This window comes from Bombina bombina, chromosome 5 (assembly GCF_027579735.1).
Source record: "Bombina bombina isolate aBomBom1 chromosome 5, aBomBom1.pri, whole genome shotgun sequence".
NCBI lineage: Eukaryota > Metazoa > Chordata > Amphibia > Anura > Bombinatoridae > Bombina > Bombina bombina.
The window spans coordinates 152,185,447-152,212,676 of record NC_069503.1 but is presented as its reverse complement, the minus strand read 5'-3'; the positions used below and the strand labels follow the sequence as shown (position 1 = coordinate 152,212,676).

At 40.1% G+C, this 27,230-nt stretch overlaps 1 protein-coding gene across 1 annotated transcript in view; it reads right to left on the bottom strand.

Moving 5' to 3' along the window:
- The window catches only part of MINDY4 (MINDY lysine 48 deubiquitinase 4), a 400,337-nt gene that overhangs the window by 341,994 nt on the left and 31,113 nt on the right, over positions 1 to 27,230 (bottom strand). The window contains exons 4-5 of the mRNA XM_053713744.1: positions 20,561 to 20,813; positions 17,660 to 18,000 (exon numbers count right to left, since the gene is read on the bottom strand). Coding sequence (XP_053569719.1) covers positions 17,660 to 18,000; positions 20,561 to 20,813 — 594 coding nt within the window. The remainder of the gene's footprint in view (positions 1 to 17,659; positions 18,001 to 20,560; positions 20,814 to 27,230) is intronic.

Genomic DNA, 27,230 nt, shown 5'->3' with positions numbered 1-27,230 from the left:
TTCAGGTAAACACTATAGATAACATTGTGAGCATGCCTGTGAATTGTGGCAGACACTGCACTAATTGGCTAAAATGAAAGTCAATAGATAATAAATAAAATGTCATGTGATCAGGGGGCTGTCAGAAGATGCTTAGATACAAGGTAATCACAGAGGTAAAAAGTATATTATTATAACAGTGTTGGTTATGCAAAACTGGGGAATGGGTAATAAAGGGATTATCTATCTTTTAAAACAACAAAAATTCTGGTGTTGACTGTCCCTTTAAATACCAAAGTAGCAATAGCTAAATAGATAAATGCAAGGTGTATATTCCCTGCTAGCTCAATCAATTGTAATGGGTTGTGGATTCAAAGAGCAAAAGCATCTATTTCATATTCAAAAACAAACCAAAACAAGCAATTTTTCATACATTTTATACTCTGTAGCTGGTATAACATTCCACTGGAAGCACATTAAGGGTAAATCATAATTTAGATAGAGCATGCAATTAAAAAAAAAAAACACTACACAATTTGCTTCCATTATCAACAAGTGTACAATCTCCTATTCATTGAACTTCTTGAAATTTAGCAAAATTCCTAAGTTAAAGTGAATGTCAACTTTCACGAACGAAAGCCCTGTTTTTAAAAAATACTATAAAAAAACAGGGGCACTTTCATTCATGAAAGTTTACATTGCAGCCGTTTTGTAAAAATACTTACCTTTTATTCCTAGCAAGCGTGGAACACCGGAGCAGCGATTCCTCCGTCCCCAGGTCGTCTCTTCTTACTTCAGAAATGACGAATCCGGCTTCTTCCAATCACAGTGTGGCCTCAGGCAATGTTTGCTCTGGGGGGGAAGCCGTTATTGGAGGAAGCCGGATTCGTCATTTCTGAAGTAAGAAGAGACAACCTGGAGGCGGGGGAATCGCTGCTCCGGTTGCTAGGAATAAAAGGTAAGCATTTTTAAAGAATGGCTTCAATGTAAACTTTCATGAATGAAAGTGTCCCTGTTTTTTTTTTTTTATATTTTAAATTTTTATTGAGGAATTTGAACATTACAAATAAAAAGTATATAAGGGATTACATTGTAATTGTGAATACAGTCAATATTTGAGAGAGTATTTGTATTTCCCAAAAATCTGTCCTCATTTTATTCCCACTTTGAAACATTGTTGACCACTCTTGGGCCTATAATTTGATGCAACATTGTATAATAAGGGATATATAAAAAGAAAACAAAATAAAAAAAGAAGAAAAAAGGGGGGAACGGGGGAAAAGAAGGGAAAACGGGTATTAAACTTACATATTATAAAGAAGGCTGAGTGGGAGCCACAACCTATCAATTACTTTATCAGTATAATCGACCAGAGTGATAAATGTAGCCTGCACAGACTTTTGTTGGTTGAGGAGTGGGTAGTGTTGTTGCTGTAAAATTTGTTATTGGGTAAATTGTTAGTATAGGGAGGAGGCTCAATGAGGGGATGAAATAATCTAGATGACTTCTAAGAATGGTAGCTTAAGTGCAAAAAGTGTATTTGTACAAGTAGTTGGTCTTATTGGTAAAAAACAAAGCATTAAGGGCTATGAGTTATAAAAACATAACATAGCTTCCCTCTCTACAGCCTCGGCCGCTAGCCGCAAGAGGGGGATATATACCAACCTATTCTATGCCTATAGCTTATATGAGGTATATTGGGAACCAGGCTTGCTGTGCAGAGGACACAAAATGTAATACAATGAAAGTAACTCTAGATCTGGAGCTGTGTTAGGATTACTCTATGTTGAAATATTACATAAGAACAAAACTTTTCAATATATATTTGCCCACACATAGCATCATAACCATTTAACTATTGAATCAAACTAGTAACTATTTGTATGATTACATATTAAATTGTTATTGTCATTAGTCCTCAGTTTTAGGGGACATTAGATGCAAGATCTTTTTATATAATCAGCCCCAGGACTTATGTAGCTGAAAAGGATAGCGTCCTCCTTCTTTGAGTATAGTCGGATATGTCTGTGGCAAGCGGAGACACAGATCAAGCTCAGGTGTTCTCTCTTTAAGCCTATACAAGTTACCTGGCCATTGATATAAGCCTTTGGCTCGATCAGGAGCGTCCTTGCAGGTTTCGCTGGTGTTATTGATCCCGGATGATAGGCATGTCTGTTTTTCAGCAGCATCCTTTTGGGAGCCCCCCACTAACTCACGTGTGGCATCGCTCCGTATTAAGTGATCTTCCGTCCATGAAGATTTATTTTGTTTGCCCCAAGGTACGCCAGCCTGTTGCTCCGTGCCCGGTGTCATCAAGTGCTTTGATGGTACTGTAAGAGAGCTCACCAGCACCTCCGGAACAGAAGCTCTAAACAATGGGCCATGTGGTGTAGTGAGTGATGTTACCATAAGCTGCGGGCCCATCCGTTGACACACTGTTGCACAGCTACCTACTTCCAATGGATCCTCTGCTCTTTGCCGATCTGCACCCTCGGTTCGGACAGCTGCGATCAAGCTGGTTTCAAGTGCAGTGGATGTTTCAGGAGACTGACATATCTTCTTTGCAGCTGTAACCCTTTGGGGGCCCTCCACAAACTCCCGCACGGTCACGTTATGGCTCAGGTATTTCTCTATCCATGAGGATTCATTTTGCGCACCCCCGAATACATTAATTTGTTGCCTTGTACCAGGTGTATTTAAGGCCCTTGGCAGTGTTATGGGGGAGCTATCCGGCACCTCCGTTGTACCTTCAGTATACGGTAAGCCATGTAGAGTGATAAAGACTCTCCATGCATTCTATGCTTGTTTGGTGATAATTCGTACCGTAGTGTATAGTTTCGAGCGGACTCTCTGTTTTCGGTGTCACTTGGGTATCATATATTTTGTTTATCAAAAAATCTAGCGGGGCATTATTGATAAGTCTCTGACACAGAGCTTCAAACTTGTGCCATTGTGCGTTGTTGCTATCTTGGAACTTCATGTGTCCTGCAGTAGCCATTTTGGCTGAGGTATGAAGGTAACTTGTGAACGATCTTGTTTGTTTCATTTTTCCTTATATGTCCTATTTCGCTTTGAAAGGATCTTAGTCGAGTTCTCAATATAGTTGGTTGTGGCTGAATACCTCGGATTACCGAGGGGGTAGCGCCGCCTATGATGGGCTGCAGCCCTAGGCCTTAATTGTCTGCGTCGGAACTCCGGTATCACAAATACAGCTGGATTTGAGGTGATATTTAAGCCCCAGTGTTGTGGCTTGCTTTTGCATAAAAGTAGGGTACATTTTGCTGTAATAGTTCTCCTGTAAACGGCGGTTTAGTAGAGATTCCACAGGAGCTCTGAGAAGTGCGACCGCTCAGGATCGCCGTGCAGACACGCCCCTGAAAGTGTCCCTGTTTTTAATAGTATTTTTAAAAACAGGGCTTTCATTTGTGAAAGTTAACATTCATTTTAATTCCATTTTCATTTGACAGCCATCAGCCAATCACAAAATGTATACTGTGCACTCTTTCACATGCTCTGTAATAGCTGGTGCCTCTGAAAGTGTGCATATAAAAAGACTGGGCATAATTTGTTAATGGAAGTGAGCTGTATAGTTTTTGTGTTTACTGTATGCTCTATCTGAATTATGAAAGGTTCGTTCTGACCTTGGTATTCTTTTAAAGAAAAATGAAAGTGTTAAGAATAAGCACATAAGCACACCCCCCGATGTGAAAACGTGGAAGAGGACTCCCATATACTATTGAGTTACTAAACAATGATATAGTTTAAAGAGACAAAGACAAAATTAAACCTAGATGTCTCTGGATAGAACATGATATTTAAAACAACTTTCCAGTTTACTTCTATTATTATTTCTATTTAGTTGTTATGGTATCCTTTGTTAAAGAAACATCATAAGTAAGTTCGGGAGTGTACATGTGTCTTTTTGCCATAAGGTGGAAGTATTTGCAACAATGTTTCTAGCAATGTCATACATAGTTGCCAACACTGCTGAGATACAATGCTAAAGTCACATGTACACTCCTAAACCTAAACTAAAAATCAGCCTACCTAGTTTACTCTTAACAAAGGATACCAAGAGGACAAAGCACATTTTGACTTTTTTAATAAAAATAAAACAATAACCTAAAGGCAGTAGACTAAAAGCGATAAACTGTATGTGTCTCTTCTATGTCTCTTTCAAAATAACTTTTCATTATTCAGATAGTGTGTGAGAGCATACTGAGGTATGCTGAGGAGCGTGCATGTGTCCTGGCAGCAGCGTTTGCAAAAGTGTTGGTAATAATGTTATACATATAATAAAGCACAAGGCAGGTGAGGACTTCTGAGCGTACCTAAATATGCTTTCAGAAAGTATGGTCACTTTTATTAAGTATTTTATCTGACTAGTGATTTCTTTTGAAATATATTCCATATTATCGCGCCACTGGCTGTACCTAAAATTCTGTGTCATTATATAGTATGTGCAAAGTGTAACAAAACTGTTTTAGTGGAAAAAGCACCAATGCAAGTAAAAGGATAATATCCTGTATAAAGTAAAACAAAGCATGCACTTATGTTTTACTTATATGGATGTCCTTTTATGTATATCTTTAGAGAAGAATTTAGAAACTATTTAGAATATAACAATCTTAACTACCAATTTGCCCTGTAACTATATCTATTACAAAATGCATAAATGGAAAGATAACTAATCTAATCATCAATATAACATGTTTTTCTTTTTTGATTTCCTCTACTAACTGAAATGAAGTGAATGATAGATAAAGCTCATTCAACGTCATGTGCTGAATGAGGTTTCTTTCATATAATAAGGGTTACTGACAGTGTAAAAGCAGCCTGTTAATGTAGCTGGATGAAAACATTCATGAGCATCTACTGCCACCTACTGCACATTTAAATTATCATCCAATTAGCGTTTAGCCCAATAGAGAAGAGAGTGATAGGGAGTGCATGAAGGTAAAAAAGTGCAGAAAAAGAGGGATCCCATTAGACAAGAGACAGTTATGTCATTAAATGGAAATCATCTTTAAAATGAGCTGGGAATATTGTAAATTGCATTAAAACCTGGTCATACATATAAGGGGAACATAAGAATGCAAAAGTAAAATGTAAATTTACACTGTTATGCTGTACACTCACTACTTTACATTGTAGCAAAGTGTAATCTCTTCATTCTTGTCACATGAAAATATATAATAAAATATTTACAAAAATGTGAGGGGTGTACTCACTTTTGTGAGCTACTGTATATATATATATATATATATATATATATCCTATATAATAAAAGGCCAAGTGTGTTTGTCCGAAGCTGTCAGCACAGCACGAGGACAAACACACCTGGCCTTTGAGAGTCCCTAAGTCTCTGCTCTGCAGTGCGAGCAGAAGTGTACGTGACCGAGCGTGACCGAGCGTGAAGGGGGTGTGGCCGAGCGCGAGACCCGCGAGGGGGCGTGGCCGAGCGCGAGACCCGCGAGGGGGCGTGGCCGAGCGTGAAGGGGCGGGGCCAGACGGCCCGTGAAAGGCTGTGCAGTTTGAGAGCTCAAAACAGCTCAAAAGAGGGGAGAGAGGGGGTAGGGAAAAGATAAGAAAGGTGAGAGAGAGATCAAGAGGGGAGAGAGAGATCAAGAGGGGGGATAAAAAGAGCACAAGAGAGGGAGCAAAAGAGAGGGGGAGAGACAGCAAAAGAGAGTGGAGGGAGAGCAAAAGAAAGGGGACAGAGAGATCAAAAGAAAGGGGGGGAGGGGGGAGGAGAGAGAGAGAGGGGGAGGAGAGAAGAGAGGAGGAGGAGAGAGAGAGGGGGAGGAGAGAGAGACAGGGGGGGGGGGAGGGGGGGAGGAGAGGGGGGGAGAGAGAGAGAGAGAGGAGGGGAGGGAGAGAGGGAGAGGGAGAGAGTGGGGGGGGGGGGAGAGAGAGGGGAGGGGGGGAGAGAGAGGGGAGGGAAGAGAGAGATAGGGGAGGGGGAGAGAGAGAGGGGAGAGAGAGAGAGAGAGAGAGAGAGAGAGAGAGGAGTGGGAGTGAGAGAGGGGAGGGAGAGAGAGGGGGGAGGGAGAGAGAGAGGGGAGGGGAGGGGAGGGAGAGAGAGAGAGAGGGGAGGGAGAGAGAGAGGGGAGGGGGAGGAAGAGAGAGAGGGGAGGGAGAGAGAGAGGGGAGGAAGAGAGAGAGGGGAGGGAGAGGGGAGGGGGAGGGAGAGAGAGAGGGGAGTGAGAGAGAGAGAGAGAGAGAGGGGAGGGGAATGAGAGAGAGAGAGAGAGAGAGAGAGAGGGGAGGGGGAGTGAGAGAGAGGAGGGAGAGATAGAGAGAGGGGAGGGAGAGATAGAGAGAGGGGAGGGAGAGAGAGAGGAGAGGGGGAGAGAGAGAGGGGAGGGGGAGAGAGAGAGGGGAGAAAGAGAGAGAGGGGGAGAGAGAGAGAGGGGGAGAGAGAGGGGGAGAGAGAGAGGGGGAGAGAGAGAGAGAGAGAGAGAGAGATAGAGGGGAGAGAGAGAGATAGAGGGGAGAGAGAGAGATAGAGGGGAGAGAGAGAGATAGAGGGGAGAGAGAGAGAGAGACGGGAGAGAGAGAGAGAGAGAGGGGAGAGAGAGAGAGAGAGGGGAGAGAGGGGGGAGAGAGAGAGAGAGGGGAGAGAGAGAGAGAGAGAGGGGGAGAGAGAGAGAGAGGGGGGAGAGAGAGAGAGAGAGAGAGAGAGAGAGGGAGAGAGAGGGGGAGAGAGAGAGAGAGAGAGAGAGGGGGGAGAGGAGAGAGGGGAGAGAGAGAGAGCGCAAAAGAGAGGAGGGAGAGAGAGCGCAAAAGAGAGGGGTGAGAGAGCGCAAAAGAGAGGGGTGAGAGCGCAAAAGAGAGGGGAGAGAGAGCACAAAAGAGAGGGGGAGAGAGAGAGCGCAAAAGAGAGGGGGAGAGAGAGAGTGCAAAAGAGGGGGGGAGAGCGCAAAAGAGGGGGGAGAGAGAGAGCGCAAAAGAGGGGGGAGAGAGAGAGCGCACAAAAGAGGGGGGATAGAGAGAGCGCAAAAGAGGGGGGGATAGAGAGAGCGCAAAAGAGGGGGGGGGGAGAGCGCAAAAGAGAGGGGGAGAGAGAGCGCAAAAGAGAGGGGAGAGAGAGCGCAAAAGAGAGGGGGAGAGAGAGCGCAAAAGAGAGGGGGAGAGAGAGAGCGCAAAAGAGAGGGGGAAAGAGAGAGCGCAAAAGAGAGGGGGGAGAGAGAGCGCAAAAGAGAGGGGGAGAGAGAGAGCTCAAAAGAAAGGGGGGAGAGAGAGAGCGCAAAAGAGAGGGGGAGAGAGAGAGCGCAAAAGAGAGGGGGGAGAGAGAGAGCGCAAAAGAGAGGGGGGAGAGAGAGAGCGCAAAAGAGAGGGGGGAGAGAGAGAGCGCAAAAGAGAGGGGGAGAGAGAGAGCGCAAAAGAGAGGGGGGAGAGAGAGAGCGCAAAAGAGAGGGGGGAGAGAGAGAGCGCAAAAGAGAGGGGGGAGAGAGAGATCTCAAAAGAGAGGGGGAGAGAGAGCAAAAGAGAGGGGCAGGGAGAGAGCGCAAGGGGTGGGACCGCTGTACCCTGCAAAAAATGGCCCGTGTGAACAGGCTTTAGGACTAGTATATATATAAAAGAAAAAGTTCAAAAGATATATGCACCACCGTCCTGCAACTGCCAGGGTACTTTGTCAGAAGAAGGGACGTTTGAGGTCCCGAAACGTCACAAATAAATATTTTTGTACACAGTATTCTGAAGTCCAGTGAGTGCTTCAACTTATCTACCTTGCTTATATATATATATATATTACACACACACACATACATACACATACAGGAGGGGACCGTGTTTAAAGGGACACTAAACCCAAAAAAATTCTTCCATGATTCAGAAAGAGAATTCAAATTTATAAAACATTCAAATTAACTGTCGGTGGACTCTGACCTCATTAAAGGGAGCCTTGGGAAGGTACAGGCTAGTACAATTTCAGCCAATCTAAGGGACACACATATGAAATTTATTCATCAGTCTTATATTACACCCAGCATCCGCACTAGGTGGGTTCCGGGGGCGGAAAACATTTGTAATAAGTGTAGGTACCCATCCCCAGACTGGATTCACTGGAGTCTCTTATTGGTTGGCAAGGGTAACGAATCAACAGGTGACACTCACAGCACAACATGTGATATTTTTGATACCCAAGGACAGAATTTATAAGTTTGACATTTTAATCACCACTGTCTTAATGCTTGCCAGGATAATCATTTTAACGGGGTGGGCTAGCAACAGAACACCTACATTCAGGCAGCTGCTTGGCAGGATACACACCCAAATGTTGACTGAGCAGGCAGATACAAAGGGGGACCCAGAGAAAAGAGTCAGGAAATGTATCCATAAATGGGAGGCTTATCTTTTATTTCTTTCACCTAGAGTGAGAGACAGTGTTATACACCCATTCAGAAATAGCCTCTATATCTTAAGTGAGAACCTCACAGGTGAATGGTGTCCACAGACTGACTAAGATTTTTTATCGGAAGCCCAGACAATTGTACAGTCTCTGGATTCTGCTGCTAGGTCTGAGGGGGGCGAGTCGGTGGGCCCGGGTAAGTGTTAATGTTATTATTTGTGAATTGACTGTTATTGTTTTGTGTTTGTTTTGTCTTTTGATTGTTTAAATGAAAAAACGAAAACTGTGTGGACAATTTGGTTCCCTGCCTATGCGGGATGAAATCTTCTTTCATCTCATCTGTTACTATGATGGCCTTGGCGAATCTTATATGTACTTTGGCATTTCCTACTGTTAACTTGCCACGTATGTGGTGGATCATTTTGTCCTCGCTATCTATAAATAAAGTTATTAAAAAAATAAAAAAACATTCAAATTTACTTCTATTATTTATTTTGCTTCATTTTTTAGATATCCTTAGTTGAAGAAAAAGCAATGCACATGGGTGAGCCAATCACATGAGACTTCTAAGTGCAGGAACGAATCAGCAGCTACTGAGCCTATCTAGATATGCTTTTCAGCAAAGAATATCAAGAAAATAAAAAAAAATAGATAATAGGAGTAAATTAGAAAGTTGTTTAAAATTGCATGCTCTTTCTATATCTTGAAAGAAAAAAAAATGGGTTTTGTGTCCCTTTAAGCCTGAATCTACTACAAACAATACAGAGGCAGGATTTCCCAGGTGTCTGTGCTAGACTCTCTCTACACTGTGCGGCCCTTGCCTCATATCGATTGAGGTTCTGGAGTGTTAGTAGATACCCGAAAGGGACCAGGATTTCTGCCTGCCCCTCATTTAAACTATGAACTTTGTGCCAATGGAGTAGTTATTCCTTTATGGGACTTTTTATCATTGGCTTTTGTTTCACATAATATGTTTTTCTTCACTCACAGTCTGACCTTCTAACTACATAGAATTAAGTGATAATACTGAACCGGAATTAGAGCTCTTGACATTTACCTTATGACTGTATTATTTGTATATTTGATGTATGTGTGATATTTGATTTAGATAGTTTTTAAAAATTGGTTTATCTTTACTTTCGAGTTGCGCTTACCCAATTTTCTCTCCTTTCTTTTAATATATATATAAAATTTTTTTGTACACACACACATATATACATACATATACACACTCACACAGACATTAGGGATGTGCATTCGGATCATTAGTGAGGATCCGAATGCAGAAGGAGACGCTCGTTTCCTTCAGATATTTTCGAAGCTGGATTGACTCCTGTAAAAGATCCCCACTCTAAGATCTGGATTTGCACAGACCTTACCGTGGGGATTTTTTATAGGAATCAATCCGGCTATGAAAATATCCGAAGGGAACAAGCAGCTCCTTACTTCCGCATTCGTATTCTCAGTAATGAACTGAATGCACATCCCTAAGCGTTCGAGAAATTTTTTTATAGAAAATGGATTTTTGAATGAGGAATTTGTATAGGTTTTTTCAAGTAAAAAATATTTTAATGGTGGAAGGTCGGAAGGCTGATGATCCATAAAAAGTTAACATTACACAAACAATATTGTTTACTCAAAGGTATGACAAACTTTATCTATGTACCAAGAAATGTTCTTCCTTTACACTCCAACACTAGGGAGAAAAGTACAAAAGTCTCTAATTACAGAGAGGTGCGACATAAAAATATAGACATTGCGCCAAATCCAACAAGTCCACCTGACAGATGCTAATTTGAGTGTTATCAGGTCTGTGAGGTTCCCTGAGAAATTCATAAAGAACAAAATCCTATCACTAAATCAGAAGCTCATCTAGGTACATTCACTAATTTACAGCAGCTGAAGATAATTATATGTTAATTATATGTTCTTTAATGATTCAGATATAGCAGCAATTTTAAGCAACTAATTTACTCATATTATCAATTTTTCTTGATTCTCTTGCTATCTTTATTTAAAAAGACGGAATGTAAAGCTTAGGAGCTGGCCCATTTTTGGTTCAGAACTGGGTTACGCTTGCTGATTGATGGCTACATTTAGTAACCCAGGTCCTGAACCAAAAATGGGCCGGCTCCTAAGCTTTACATTCCTTCTTTTTAAGTAATGATAGCAAGAGAACCAAGAAAAATTGATTATAGGAGTAAATTAGAAAGTTGCTTAAAATTGCATGATCTATCTGAATCATGAAAGAAAAAAATTGGGCTTAGTGTCCCTTTAATGTGAGTTTAATTTATTTATTTTTTACCATTTGTGTGCATTAATTCTTCTCAAGGTGTTGAATTATAACAAATAAAACTTTTTATTCTACACGATTTGCAAATTAACCCTCAGAGTGCTAATGACGGCTCTGAGCCGTCACAGAGTTTCTCACTCTGGTGCTAATGACGGCTCAGAGCCGCCATGAGCACTCTCTCACCTTGAGGGAGATCTGGGGGATCCTTGCTGCTCCTACCCCGGCGATCGTGCCTGTAGAGTGACAGGCATCACCAGGGCTTCACGTGATTCGTGGTGACGTCACGCGCAATTACGTGATGACGTCACCGCGCAACTTTATTTATACTTAACAATGTTAAGTATAGGAGATGGGGGCATGCTGCTTATAAGCCTGTATCTCAGGCATCTAAGCAGCTACAGACCCCCAAGACCCATTGTTGGAAAGGTAATCGCCTAACCTTTCCAACAGTGTAAGTCTTGGGGGTCTGTAAAAAAAAAAAAAAAAAAAAGTTTAAAAAAAAAAGTTTTCAAAAATTGCAAAAATAATAATTAAAAAAAAATATTAGCACCCAGGTGGGAAATGGCTTAGCAGCCAAAGGGTTAAATGAGAAGCTAAATTCTATATTGAATAAAACTGATATTTTCTTGCAAACTTTATTTCACTTAATTTGATGTGAATGCAAAGGGACACTGTACTAAACAAATGTTTTCCGAATAAAATAGTTTAACCATGTAGGTATTACATGACTGAAAACATAAAGTAAAGGCGTTTTTAATTTATTAGCCAGTGAGCTTTAGTAGAAAGTACATAACGATACAGCTGTATTATATTCAATTACAGACTCACTTTTAATTGAATTCTCATGCAAAAAAAAATGATACATGGTGAATGATATGAGGGCCGATAGTTACTATGGGCCTAAACTCATATCATCTTAGAGGTAGCTCCTTTTCTTTATGGGAGTTTTACTATATTTAGCCTAAATGTGTCAAATATATTATCAAGAATATATTTATGAATAATACGAAGTGTTAGTAGATTGCAGAAGTACAATTTAGGTCTTAAATAAATCCAGCACAATCTAGATATTGCATGCAGAACTACACTATTGTAGTTTGGGAGCTCAAACCTGCTATCCCTTCAGCTTTGCCTATCTTGGGAAAGGACAAGTTTTCAAAGTGAAGCTAAGGACTGCTTCATTTTTGCCTCCAAGACCCATTCAGACCCTGTCCATGCATGAGTGTGTCCGGAGGGGGGGGGGGGGGGGATTTTTGCTCCTAGTAAAAAGTCAGGCACACTACACATTACCGAGCTAGATTAAAACTAACTCTTCCATTTAATTTAGCTGTGTGCTTGCAAGAAAGCGACAGATTTTCTGTGTTTTGTTAATATCACTAATAGCAGTGCAGTTGTCCGTCAGCGCTGGTGAGTTCCCAAGGCTGTGAGTTTGCAGGGTCATGGGATGTGTACCACGTCTGGTTTGAGAATTCAGTGCATTTATGTGTTTTGTATGTGACTAGAGAAATTAGAAAAGGCCTGTATCACCCTTGTTTGCATCTTAGTGTAATTGGTTGAAGGCTGCATTGTATGGCTGTAGGGACCTAGGGAGGAAGAGACCTTGACATGTTCCTGGGCCATCACCATTTGGCCAAATGCTGTAATTGCTCTAACAATTTTACTTTTAATCTTGCTGTGTGCTTGCAAGAGAGTGCCAGACTTTGTATGTGTTGTGTGTGTGTGTACATGTACAGTATCTCACAAAAGTGAGTACACCCCTCACATTTTTGTAAATATTGTATTATATATTTTCATGTGACAAGACTGAAGAGATTACACTTTGCTACAATGTAAAGTAGTGAGTGCACAGCCTGTATAACAGTGTAAATCTGCTGTCCCCTCAAAATAACTCAACACACAGCCATTAATGTCTAAACCGTTGGCAACAAAAGTGAGTACACCCCTAAGTGGAAATGTCCAAATTGGGCCCAATTAGCCATTTTCCCTCCCCGGTGTCATGTGACTCGTTAGTGTTACAAGGTCTCAGGTGTGAATGGGAAGCAGGTGTGTTAAATTTGGTGTTATCGCTCTCACACTCTCTCATACTGGTCACTGGAAGTTCAACATGGCACCTCATGGCAAAGAACTCTCTGAGGATCAGAAAAAAAGAATTGTTGCTCTATATAAAGTTGGCCTAGGCTATAAGAAGATTGCCAAGACCCTGAAACTGAGCTGCAGCATGGTGGGCAAGACCATACAGCGGTTTCACAGGACAGGTTCTAATCAGAACAGGCGTCGCCATGGTCGACCAAAGAAGTTGAGTGCACGTGCTCAGCATCATATCCAGAGGTTGTCTTTGGGAAATAGACATATGAGTGCTGCCAGCATTGCTGCAAAGGTTGAAGGGGTCAGCCTGTCAGTGACCAGACCATACGCTGCACACTGCATCAATATGGTTTGCATGGCTGTCGTCCCATAAGGAAGCCTCTTCTAAAGATGATGCACAAGAAAGCCTGCAAACAGTTTGATGAAGACAAGCAGACTAAGGACATGGATGACTGGAACCATGTCCTGTAGTCCGATGAGACCAAGATAAACTTATTTGGTTCAGATGGTGTCAAGCGTGTGTGGCGGCAACCAGGTGAGGAGTACAAAGACAATTGTGTCTTGCCTACAGTCAAGCATAGTGGTGGGAGCGTAATGGTCTGGGCCTGCATGAGTGCTGCCGGCACTTGGGAGCTACAGTTCATTGAGGGAACCATGAATGCCAACATGTACTGTGACATACTGAAGCAGAGCATGATCCCCTCCCTTCGGAGACTGGGCCGTAGGGCAGTATTCCAACATGATAATGACCCAAAACACACCTCCAAAACGACCACTGCCTTGCTAAAGAAGTTGAGGGTAAAGGTGATGGACTGGCCAAGCTAAACCCTATTGAGCATCTGTTGGGCATCCTCAAAACGGAAGGTGGGGGAGCACAAGGTCTCTAACATCCAACAGCTATGTGATGTCGTCATGGAGGAGTGGAAGAGGACTCCAGTGGCAACCTGTGAAGCTCTGATGAACTCCATGCTCAAGAGGGTTAAGGCAGTGCTGGAAAATAATGGTGGCCACACAAAATATTGACAAAATTGGGCCCACTTAGGGGTGTACTCACTTTTGTTGCCAACGGTGTGTTGAGTTATTTTGAGGGGACAGCAAATTTACACTGTTATACAGGCTGTACACTCACTACTTTACATTGTAGCAAAGTGTAATTTCTTCAGTGTTGTCACATGAAAATATATAATACAATATTTACAAAAATGTGATGGGTGTACTCACTTTTGTGAGATACTGATTGTATGTATACACATACAGTATATATATTATATGTATTTTATTTTACCGTATTGTAGCTCCAAAAATTTTAATTTGTGCAGGCTCAAAGATTTTCAAATTATATTTGAGAAGCCCTGCCTTGTATCTAAGTATAAGTACTTGAGTCGCTCAGATGGTGTTGAGGTGCCTGAGATGCATAAGTAGGGTTTTCCCAATTCTACCAAGATGGGATATTTATCTTTGTAAACGCTCCACCAATGAAAGGGGCCGCTTAGCAAAGTAAGCATGGACTTTATTCTTTTTTTTTTTTTTATTATCTTTTTATTATTTTATATGCTTACAATTACATATATATAAGGACAAGGACATTCAATATAAATGTTACACAGTTTCCATAATTCATCGTCCTTGTCTTTCCTAACAGATTCACTTATAGTCAACATTCTTGAAATTCCCCTTTTGTTGCACCATCTAGTGATCTGAGGGGCAACAAACAAAAAACAAGAAAAATAAAAAAAAAAGAAAAAAGAAAAGAAAAAGGGAACACTAAAATAAATACAATGCGGGCTTGCCAGAGGATACTCAGAATCCTTTCATGCATATCCTCATATTTGTTTCAAGCGTGGCCGACTTTATTCTAACATAAAAATATCTTGAATATATATATATATATATGCAATGGTAAATAACCAGCTATAAGGTTAGGGAAAAACAGATATATACCCATAGAGGTTGCATTTAGTACATATTAGAATTAAAAATATAAAAAACTTAAAAGCGCTAAGGACTATATATCAATAACAGTACAAAGCCTTACACATTTATCTATACAGTACATATAATCAGCAATAGTGTCACGCCGCGCCGTTGCTAGGGGCGCAACGTCTTCCCCATGCTCGTTGCCTAGGGCTGAAGTCATCGCTGCACACTCCAGATGCCGGCCAGTCTCTTGGCGCCACTCCACCAGGTACTTTAGCGGGCAGCAAGCGATCTGTCACTGCCCAAGTATAGGTGCTACTTTGTGTGCCTTGTGCTGTCCAGCCTGTGGTGAGTGCTGCTCTCCTCATCTGCCTGATACTCTCTGCTCTGGGATATTCCCTATCTTTCCGGTTCGACGCCGGGATAACAAGACTACTGGCCGAGTTCGGTCTGATAGAGGAGTATCCCACAAGCCTTACAAATAGCAAACGATCTGCTAATAATTGTGCAAACAGATAATAGTGCACATCAATTCAAATAAATCCCATGAATCTAGGGCTAGGTGTAAAAAACAAGCTTATTTAACCCGATTTAATATAAACAAACAATCTAAATGAGGACTCCTATTATTTCTGGGTTGCACATAAGTCAGGAGTAGTTAACTTAAACTGTCCTAAAAAAGTGAAAAGTCTGTAGACGTCCTTTAGGCTAAGGACTTATTCATCAAACACAATACAATGTGCAGGAGATCATTAGAGTGAAGCAACTGGTGTTGTGCATAGACCAACTAATTGTAAACCAACAAATCGATTATGAGATTCGTTGACAACTATTTTCATAATCGATTATAACGATTAGTTGTTACAGCTCTAGACACCAATGAGCTACCATGTTTAAAGATATTTGCAGCTCATGCCTACAGTGAGCAACTCTGTCTGCTTCACACATTACCACTGATATTATTAGGGTATTTTTTTGCCCCCCCTGGAAAAAATTCTGTGGATGCCCATGCACAACTATGCTCACAAGTCTCCACCAGTTTCCCAATCCCAGAAGGCATCATGAAAAGTTAAGGAGATATGTGAATACACAAAGAAGGATAATGTAATTATATATACAGTATATTACCTTAAAATAAATTTGTGTGCCTAAAAAATAAAGTGTATTCTCATTTTAAGGTCAATGGTTCTCACTTCCTGTGCAATGTTCAGTATTTCACATTTTAGCATAAACTTGCAAGACCTCATTGTTCTGTTAAAGGCACTGACACAAGTCACAGTGGAAAAGTAAACAGTGTAATACTCACTAGTATCTAGATTAGATGTGTGATTAAAATTATAATATATTGTTTCGGGTTTTTTTTTAAGTTTATCTTTCAGAAATATACAGGGAGTGCAGAATTATTAGGCAAATGAGTATTTTGACCACATCATCCTCTTTATGCATGTTGTCTTACTCCAAGCTGTATAGGCTCGAAAGCCTACTACCAATTAAGCATATTAGGTGATGTGCATCTCTGTAATGAGAAGGGGTGTGGTCTAATGACATGAACACCCTATATCAAGTTTGCATAATTATTAGGCAACTTCCTTTCCTTTGGCAAAATGGGTCAAAAGAAGGACTTGACAGGCTCAGAAAAGTCAAAAATAGTGAGATATCTTGCAGAGGGATGCAGCACTCTTAAAATTGCAAAGCTTCTGAAGCGTGATCATCGAACAATCAAGAGTTTCATTCAAAATAGTCAACAGGGTCGCAAGAAGCGTGTGGAAAAACCAAGGCGCAAAATAACTGCCCATGAACTGAGAAAAGTCAAGCGTGCAGCTGCCAAGATGCCACTTGCCACCAGTTTGGCCATATTTCAGAGCTGCAACATCACTGGAGTGCCCAAAAGCACAAGGTGTGCAATACTCAGAGACATGGCCAAGGTAAGAAAGGCTGAAAGACGACCACCACTGAACAAGACACACAAGCTGAAACGTCAAAACTGGGCCAAGAAATATCTCAAGACTGATTTTTCTAAGGTTTTATGGACTGATGAAATGAGAGTGAGTCTTGATGGGCCAGATGGATGGGCCCGTGGCTGGATTGGTAAAGGGCAGAGAGCTCCAGTCCGACTCAGACGCCAGCAAGGTGGAGGTGGAGTACTGGTTTAGGCTGGTATCATCAAAGATGAGCTTGTGGGGCCTTTTCGGGTTGAGGATGGAGTCAAGCTCAACTCCCAGTCCTACTGCCAGTTACTGGAAGACACCTTCTTCAAGCAGTGGTACAGGAAGAAGTCTGCATCCTTCAATAAAAACATGATTTTCATGCAGGACAATGCTCCATCACACGCGTCCAAGTACTCCACAGCGTGGCTGGCAAGAAAGGGTATAAAAGAAGAAAATCTAATGACATGGCCTCCTTGTTCACCTGATCTGAACCCCATTGAGAACCTGTGGTCCATCATCAAATGTGAGATTTACAAGGAGGGAAAACAGTACACCTCTCTGAACAGTGTCTGGGAGGCTGTGGTTGCTGCTGCACGCAATGTTGATGGTGAACAGATCAAAACACTGACAGAATCCATGGATGGCAGGCTTTTGAGTGTCCTTGCAAAGAAAGGTGGCTATATTTGTCACTGATTTGTTTTTGTTTTGTTTTTGAATGTCAGAAATGTATATTTGTGAATGTTGAGATGTTATATTGGTTTCACTGGTAAAAATAAATAATTGAAATGGGTATATATTTGTTTTTTGTTAAGTTGCCTAATAATTATGCACAGTAATAGTCACCTGCACACACAGATATCCCCCTAAAATAGCTATAACTAAAAACAAACTAAAAACTACTTCCAAAACTATTCAGCTTTGATATTAATGAGTTTTTTGGGTTCATTGAGAACATGGGTGTTGTTCAATAATAAAATTAATCCTCAAAAATACAACTTGCCTAATAATTCTGCACTCCCTGTATTTAATATTTTTTTATTTAAAAGGTGCAGAACATTCTCCATTACTAGACTAATTTCCATAACAAGCTCAGATACTAACCTGTTTAATGATGAATAACCTTCTGTGTATTTTGATGTCCGAGATTGTCTTCCTTTTTTGTTTGTACCATTTTCTGTATTTCTTGATATGTTCCCTGAGATTTGTGTATTCTGCTTTAGAAATGTATTTGTAGAACCAGGAGACGTGTTTCGGAAGTCTTCAAAGCTTGCAGATGCCAAAACTTTAGCAGAAAATTCTTTGCCTATCCTAAGGGCAGTGCTAGCAGAATTACTAGGGATTCCGCCTATTTCAAGAGTATCATTGCGTTGGGTATCTTCCTTGGACTGAATTGAAATATTGGCTGCTGAAGATCGCCTTGATGGGCGTTTTTTTAATGAATCCTACAAGCAGAAGACAATAAGCAAGCTATAGATCTTATATTTGCAAGGATGGCATAAATAACATAAAATGACTAACACCTAAGATTTACAAAAGTCTAAATTCAAACTGAATTGCTGTAAGTTTAGGCCAATTGTGCAGGAAAAATGCAGCATATATAACATAAAAAGATAGAGGTTTGCTTTTTTACAGCAATTAAGAACCCAGTCTACCCACACCCAGTTAGTTAAAAATAATGTACGTAAAAGAAAATCAAGACACTTAAAGGGACACTCAGGTCAAATTAAATTGTCATGATTTAGATACAGCATGTAATTTTAAAGAACTTTCCAATTTACTTTCAATAAAAAAAATGTGCACAGTCTTTTTATATTTACACTTTTTGTGTCACCAGCTACTACTGAGCATGTGCAAGAATTCACAGACTATACGTATATGCATTTGTGATTTGCTGATTGCTATCACATGGTACAGGGGGAGTGGAAATAGACATAACTTTGAAATTTGTTAGAAAAAAAATCTACTACTCATTTGAGTAAGTGCTATTGTATTGTCTTGTTATCTTGCATTTGTTGATTATGCAAATCTACTGTGTTTACTGGTCCTTTAAAGGAACACTCAGTCATCCAAGAGAAACATTAAAAAACATGTTGAATTTTTTTGGTCTGAAAAAAAAAAAATGTGAAGTGAAACTTGTTCAATTTAAAGGGACAGTCTAGTCCAAAACAAATGTTTATTATTCAGATAGGGCATGTAATTTTAAACAAATTTCAAATTTGCATCTATCACCAATTTAGCTTTCAACTAAGAATTTCAAGAAAACAAAGCAAAACATAGGAGGTTCATATGCTAATCTATAAGTCCTTGAAGGCCACCTCTCATCTCAGGGCTTTTTGACAGTTTTTCACCACTAGAGGGTGTTAGTTCATGTGTATCATATTGATAATACTGTGCTCACGCACGTGGAGTTCCTAGGAGCCTGCACTGATTGGTTAAAATGCAAGTCTGTCAAAAGAACTGAAATAAGGGGCAGTCTGCAGAGGCTTAAATACAATGTAATCACAGAGGTAAAAAGTATAATAATAAAACTGTGTTGGTTATGCAAAACTGGGGAATGGGTAATAAAGGGGTTATCTATCTTTTAAAACAATAAATATTCTGTTGTAGACTGTCCCTTTAAATAGAAAGCTGCTGAAGCTCATTGGTTTATAGGTTCTTCTGTTAAAGGGATGGGACAGTCAAAATTAAACTTTCATGATTAATCAAGATTGTGCTATTCAAATATATATATATTTATTTCTATTTATTTTTTTCTAGGTATCCTTTGTTCTATCTAAATAGGCTGAGGAGCATGCACATCTTAAGTACTATAGGCAACTGTTTACACGTGCATGCTCCTCGGCCTATTTAGATATGCCCTTCAGCAAAAGTATAGAAGAGAAGACAATTTTATAATAGAAGTAAATTAAAAATATTTTTTTATTGTATGCTCTACTTACATTATGAACTTTAGTTACTTCTATATTACTTTAAAGCACCATATTTTTTTTTTGTAAATTACATGATCAAATTTCCTAGAGCTGTGCGTCTTAATCCGGGGGGGAGTCACTTAATTATTTCTGGGGGTCCCACAAGATTTCATGATTTACTGTGCACAGGGAAACAGAAGAGCAAGAGGGTCCCTGGTACAACAACAGGCTAAGTTACAATTACTAACCAAACTCACAACCTTGTTCATAAAGAAAAATTAATGCAGCTAAAATTCTTTGTACCGGAAACCCCCAAATTTTCTTTCATGATTCAGATAGAACATACAATTATAATCGACTTTCCAACTTGCTTCTATTATCAAATGTGCTTCATTCTCTAGTTATCCTTTGCTGAAGGAACACTGGCAGCTAGTTAGCCAATCACAAGAGATAAATGTGTGCAGGCACCAAACAGCAGCTAGCTCCCACTAGTGTAGGATATGTGCAAATTATTTTTCAACAAGGGATACTAAGAAAACAAAAGCATTTTTGAAAATAGAAGTGAATTTAAAAGTGTCTTAAAATTACATGCAATATCTGAATCATTCAAGTTTAATTTTGACTTCCCTATCCCTTTAATGTATGGGACACCCTGGCTGTGCTGTGTGTATGTATATATGTGTGTGCGCGTGCGCATTTTTGAGTGTGAGTATGCATGTGTATGAATTAGTGTGTGTATGTATAAGTGAGTGAATATGTATGTATGTACTGTATGTATGTATGAATGAATGAATGTATGTTTTAGCAATACAAGTGAGTGTGTATGTTTTATATATTTTGCTTAAAAGTAGACACATAGCTAATTTTGTACCTCTTCAAATGGGCTTTTTATTACAACTTGTAATATGAGCACAACCCGATGCGCGCAAAAAGCTTACTTCTAGCGCAGTTAATGCACACCACTTGTAATCTGGCCCTTTGTAAGCAGATGCAACGCTTGTTAATTTCTGGTATATGCACTATGTATATATCAAAATTAAATTAATGCATTAATGTATCTTGAATTGAAAGAATCAAATAGAACAATACACACCTCTTGGGAGCTAGTAATTGGTCCAGACGACATCCCTCGAACAAACCGACTTGATTTTGGCCTTTGAGTTTCTGGCATAGAGCTTTTCACCTCTAATGAGGTCTCTAGTAATTTAGACAAATCCCTGCTGCTTTCCTTTACATTTTGTATATTGTCTTTAGGCAGTAATTTACTGATTTTATGGTTAGATTCAGGTTGTTTACCTTTATGCCTTACAGAGATATTTTTTTGCATTGATGGAGCATTTTCCCTCCTGTAAGATAATGTGTAAAATAAATTAATATTCATTGCAAAAAACAAATTCCCAGTTTCAAAATAATCTGTGAATCAAACAATCAGTCTATAAGACATTTATTTTAAGTAAAACATATTTTATGCCACTAATTAGACATAGCTAGGTTCATAAATCCAAGCACAGATCAGTAATAAATAATAGACAACTGTAGACTAATGTAAAAAAAAATCCATATTCATTGCAATTATCTGAAAATGATAAACAAACAGCCCCTTCAATGAAATAAACAAACTATTAGATGCAACAACAAAAATGTAGCTAAGAAACTAAAGTGTGATAAAGTGTCCTTCAGGTAATAAAGCTAATAATCCTCAAAAAAAAAAAGGGGGAAAGAAAGACAATTGTGATATCCTGTTAATTGATTGGAGTAAAGAAGAGACCAGAGAAATATATTCACATAGCTTTGAGCTTTAACTCAGCATAAAGTATACAAGCTTATTGAGACTCTTTCCAATTGTCCATTGATCCGGAACCGGAGCTCAGTTAAAACATATTTATTAGTTCAAGGGACTAATTCACTCAGATATTAAGGGACAAAGAACACTGCACACAATGTAACAATAAAAGATGCTGAAGAACCAGTTCAGTTTGTGTTAAGCTCCGCCCTCCTAGTGACAGCACTTTTGATACGAACATCCAACGTACGTTTCACCAAGTTGTTTGGCTTTTTTTAAGAAAAATTAAGCTAATCCGTTTGTTTGGTTAAAACCATTACTTTAAAGGCAGGATATGGTTCAAAGGTTTAAATTTAATAACAAGTTAGCAATGTCTTTGTCAGTTGTTTGATTTATGTACCTGACCAAATTGTAAAAAAATATTTTCTTTTATGCTGTTGCTGGCTTGTAGCATTAGTACTACCTACTATTTTAAGTGTACCCTGCTGTCCAGTTTCTCTGCAGCCCTAAAGATGTTCCCTATAAAAAAATAGCAGAAAAAAGAAAATTTATGCTTACCTGATAAATGTATTTCTTTTTTGACACGATGAGTCCACAGATCACTATTGGGAATATCACTCCTGCCCAGCAGGAGGCGGCAAATAGCACCACAGCAAAGCAGATAAATATCACCTCCCTTCCCTCCCAACCCAGTCATTCGACCGAAGTAAGGAGAGAAAGGAAGTAACAAGGTGCAGAGGTGTCTGAAGTTTATAAAAAAAGCCTGTCAATAAACACAGGGTGGGCCGTGGACTCAGTGTCAAAAAAGAAATAAATTTATCAGGTAAGCATAAATTTTCTTTTCTTTTAAATGACACGATGAGTCCACGGATCATCTTAATTTCTACTGGGAATCAATACCCAAGCTAGAGTACACAAATGATACGGGAGGGACAAGACAGGGAACCTAAACGGAAGGCACCTCTGCTTGAATAACCTTTCTCCCAAGTAGCCTCAGCAGAGGCAAAAGATCAAATATATAGACTCCTGAAAAGGAATGAAGAGAGAACCAAGATATAGTCTTGGAGATCTGCTCTACCTAAGATTCACTTTTAAAAACCATGAGGAAGAAAATAGCCCTCGAGGAAAGACAGCAACCCTCTCTGGAGGACGCCGTCCAGCAGCTTCATATGCAAAAACGTATGATACTCTGCAGTCACAAAGAAAGAGAAGTAGCCGTAGCTTTCTGTCCCTTATGTTTTCCCTAGAAAACGACAAATAAGGCAGAAGACTGACAAAAAACTTTTGCCTGAAAAAAAGAACTTTAGCCAAACTGCGCAGAATACGTTCCCTTTGACAGGAAGGATCAGGACACAAAGAAGGAACAACAATCTCCTGATTAGTGTTCCGGTCTGAAACTATTTTAGGGAAATACCCTAAATAAGTATGAAAACCCACCTTATCCGATGAAAAATAAGGCAATGAGACTCATTTTTACTGTAATGCAGAGAGCTCTGATCTACGAGCAGATGAAGTAGCAACAAGGAACAAACTTTCACAGATAAAAATATCTAAGGAAAACATTGGCTCAAACAGAGCCCCTTGAAGAACTTTAAAACGAAATAAAGACTCCATGGAGGAGTAGCTGTCTTGATTACAGACCTGATCCTGACCAAGCCTGACAAAACGATTGTACGTCTGGGATGTCCGCCGGACGCTTTATAACAAAAAAGACAAGGCAGAAATTTGCCCTATAGGGAATTTGCCGGTAAACCCTTCTCCAATCCTACTTGGAGAAAAGATAGAATTATAGGGTTCCGAACTCTGCTTCAAGAGTAGCCCCCGGATTCACACTAATATAGATATTTACACCATATCTTATGGAAATCTTTCTAGGCACAGGCTTACAAGCCTGAATCATGTTCTTCCAAAAATCCACGCTTGAATAACAATAAGCGTTCAATCTCCAAACAGTCAACTTCAGAGAAACTAGACTTGGATGAAAGAAAAGCCCTTAAAATAGAAGGACCATCCTCACCGGAAATCTTCCAGGTGGAAGAATGACATGACTACCAGGTCTGCATACAAAACCTGCGAGGCCACGCTGATGCAGTTAAGATTGCTGACGTCCTCTCCTGCTTGATTCGAGCATGACTCGAAGAAGAAGTGCAAACCTGAATATTCAGGGTTCCGCCCGAACGTCCCTTAGTACAGCCTGAGGGTCCCCTAAGCTCGACCCATACCTTGGAAGCTTGGCATTCTGCCAAAATGCCATGATGATATATAGTCCGACTGGAACCTGATGAACCAGGCCTAAGCTAACTGAAACCAGACCCGGAGAGCATTGAAGATTACTCCCAATTCTAGAACGATTATGGGTAGGACAGACTCCCACCGAGTCTATGTTCCCTGAGCCCTTAGGGAGCCCCAGATTCCTGGAAGGCTGGTATCTGTTGTCCCAATCACCCAGGAAGGTCTGTGAAAGCAGGTTCCCTGGGAGAGATGATCCTAAGACCACCACCCAAGTAGAGAAATCCTTGTCTACTGCTCCAACTGTAACCCCATTCCACTGCCACAGCATGTTTAACTGCAGAAGTCTGAGGTGTGAACGGGCGAACGGGATGATGTCCACTGCCCCTACCATCAGCCCGATTACCACCATACACTGAACCACTGAAGGCCGAGAAGAGGACTGCAGAGCTAGACAAGACTCAAAATCCTTGATTAACTGACTCTTGTCAGAAAATAGCTGATAGAAAATGAATCTATAATGGTTCCCAAGAAAACTACCCTTGCAGTTGGAACTAAGGAACTCTATTCCAACCTCACCTTCCATCCGAGAACCCGCGGAAAAATAACTACATTTCCGTGTGAGATACTGCTTGTTGAAAGGAAGGAGCCTGAACCAGACTGTAGTCCAGATAAGGTGCCACTGCAAAGCCCCGCAATCGGAGCACCACAAGTAGAAATCCCAGAACCTTTGAGAAAATTCTGGGGACTGTGGCTAGACCGAATGGAAGAGTCACAAACTGTACGTGTTTGTATAGAAATGCAAACCATAGAAACTTGTGATGAGGAAGGGAACATGCAGGTAAGCATCCTTCAAATCCACCAAGGTCATTTTTCAATTGACCCTCTTGGACCAAAAGAAGATGGAACGAATAATTTCCATCTTGAAGGACGGTACTCCATTTGAGAAAATTTGTTTAGACTCTTGAGAACTAAAACTGGTCTAAAGGTTCCCTTTTTGGGAACTACAAACCATTGGAATAAACCATAGACACTGCTCCTGCAATGAGACAGGAACTATCACTCCCAGGCCGGAGAGGTATGTACAGGTGTAAACTGCCTCTCTCTTTGTCTGGTCTACAGATAATCTTGAAAGCAGAAACATGCTCCTGGAAGAAAAGGTTTTGAACTCTAGTTTGTATCCCACGGGCACAATGCCCATGGATCTCAAATCCAATCCTGAGAGAAGAAGGAAAGCCTGCCCCCCCAAGATCCAGTCCCGGATTGGGGACAGTCCTTTCATGCTGTCCTTTGACTTGGACTGCTCTGCTTGGATGAAGGAGAGGAAAGATTTCCAAAGAAAACTTGAAGCAACAAACTTACTCTGAAGTCCTTCTTGTTAATATCTCTATCCTGAGGGAGGAAATGTCCTCTGTCAAACCATGTCCAAACAAGGTCTTTCCCTTATAAGGAATCACCAAAGTTTAGATCTAAATGACACATTTGCAGGCCAAGATTTTAACCATAAAGCTTGGCGAGCCAATATGGCAAAGCCTGAAATGTTAGCTTATTAGCTCCCAGCTTAATAACCTGAAGGGAAGCATTTGTAACAAAAGAGATGGCCAACTTAATAGCCTGTATCCTATCCTGGATATTTTCGAGAGGAGTTTCTGTCCAAATAGAATCAGACAACGCATCAAACCATTATGTAGCAGCACTAATGATAGTAGCAATGCAAACCGCAGAAGGTCATTATAACCCCTGAACAATCTCTCTTATCCACAGGATCCTTGAAGAAACAACTATCCTCAATGGAATAGTAGCTTTCTTGTCTTAAAAGGCAAATTGCATGACAGGTATGCCACTGGTTACTCCCTTCCTGGGCCTAGCCTGGGGTTGAACCAGGGACACCAGGTTCAGAGTCCAGTTTTCTCTTCACTGAAAGAAAACATCTTAAAAATTATAGAGAGTGGAGAAAAAAGGAATACCCAGTCTCTCCCATTCCCTAGACATAATCTTTGTAGCCCTATCTGGCAGAATTTGTTTTTAATACTTCCGCCAAGGAGGGCACGCCGATAAAAACCTGTTTAGGATTGAATATGAGCGAAGTATAAGAGACGTCCAAAGTAGCTATAACCTCCTTAAGCAGTACGTGGAGGTGCTCTAGCCTAAATCTGAAGGATAACCCTCCAGCATCAGAAGAAGGAATTACACTGTCTGATTCTGAGGTCTTACTCTCAGGATATATCAAAATATCCTCCTTTTTCAATACTATAATAAAAAAGAAAGCTCTGAAGAGATACAGTCGAGACAGAAACCTACACACTGATCTTTTAATATTTCCTCGTGCGCTCTCCCTCTAGCAAGGGAATTGGGAGGAAAAGCATGACACTGTACAACTATAAAAAACAATTTTGGGACACCTGAGGAGAAATTGCGGTATATTTTGAACATTGTCAAAAATAAACTCATAGACAATATTGGCTCAAAAAAATTTAAATTTAAATTTTGTGTACCTCAAACACATGAGGAACAGACAAGGACTGGCGGACTATGTCATCTATAACTGAGTCTTAATTTCTAAAAGAAATAAATAAGACAAATATAAAACATTTCTAAAATGTTATACAGAAAACATAATTTATGTAAGATCTTACCTGATAAATTCATTTCTTTCATATTAGCAAGAGTCCATGAGCTAGTGACGTATGGGATATACATTCCTACCAGGAGGGGCAAAGTTTCCCAAACCTTAAAATGCCTATAAATACACCCCTCACCACACCCACAAATCAGTTTAACGAATAGCCAAGAAATGGGGTGATAAGAAAAAAGTGCGAAAGCATAAAAAAAATAAGGAATTGGAATAATTGTGCTTTATACAAAAAATCATAACCACAACAAAAAAGGGCGGGCCTCATGGACTCTTGCTAATATGAAAGAAATGAATTTATCAGGTAAGTTCTTACATAAATTATGTTTTCTTTCATGTAATTAGCAAGAGTCCATGAGCTAGTGACGTATGGGATAATGACTACCCAAGATGTGGATCTTTCCACGCAAGAGTCACTAGAGAGGGAGGGATAAAATAAAGACAGCCAATTCCTGCTGAAAATAATCCACACCCAAAATAAAGTTTATTGAAAAAAAGAGCAGAAGATTCAAACTGAAACCGCTGCCTGAAGTACTTTTCTACCAAAAACTGCTTCAGAAGAAGAAAACACATCAAAATGGTAGAATTTAGTAAAAGTAAGAAGACCAAGTTGCTGCTTTGCAAATCTGATCAACCGAAGCTTCATTCCTAAACGCCCAGGAAGTAGAAACTGACCTAGTAGAATGAGCTGTAATCCTTTGAGGCGGAGTTTTACCCGACTCGACATAAGCATGATGAATTAAAGATTTCAACCAAGATGCCAAAGAAATGGCAGAAGCTTTCTGGCCTTTTCTAGAACCGGAAAAGATAACAAATAGACTAGAAGTCTTTCGGAAAGACTTAGTAGCTTCAACATAATATTTCAAAGCTCTAACAACATCCAAAGAATGCAACGATTTCTCCTTAGAATTCTTAGGATTAGGACATAATGAAGGAACCACAATTTCTCTACTAATGTTGTTGGAATTCACAACCTTAGGCAAAAATTCAAAAGAAGTTCGCAACACCGCCTTATCCTGATGAAAAATCAGAAAAGGAGACTCACAAGAAAGAGCAGATAATTCAGAGACTCTTCTGGCAGAAGAGATGGCCAAAAGGAACAAAACTTTCCAAGAAAGT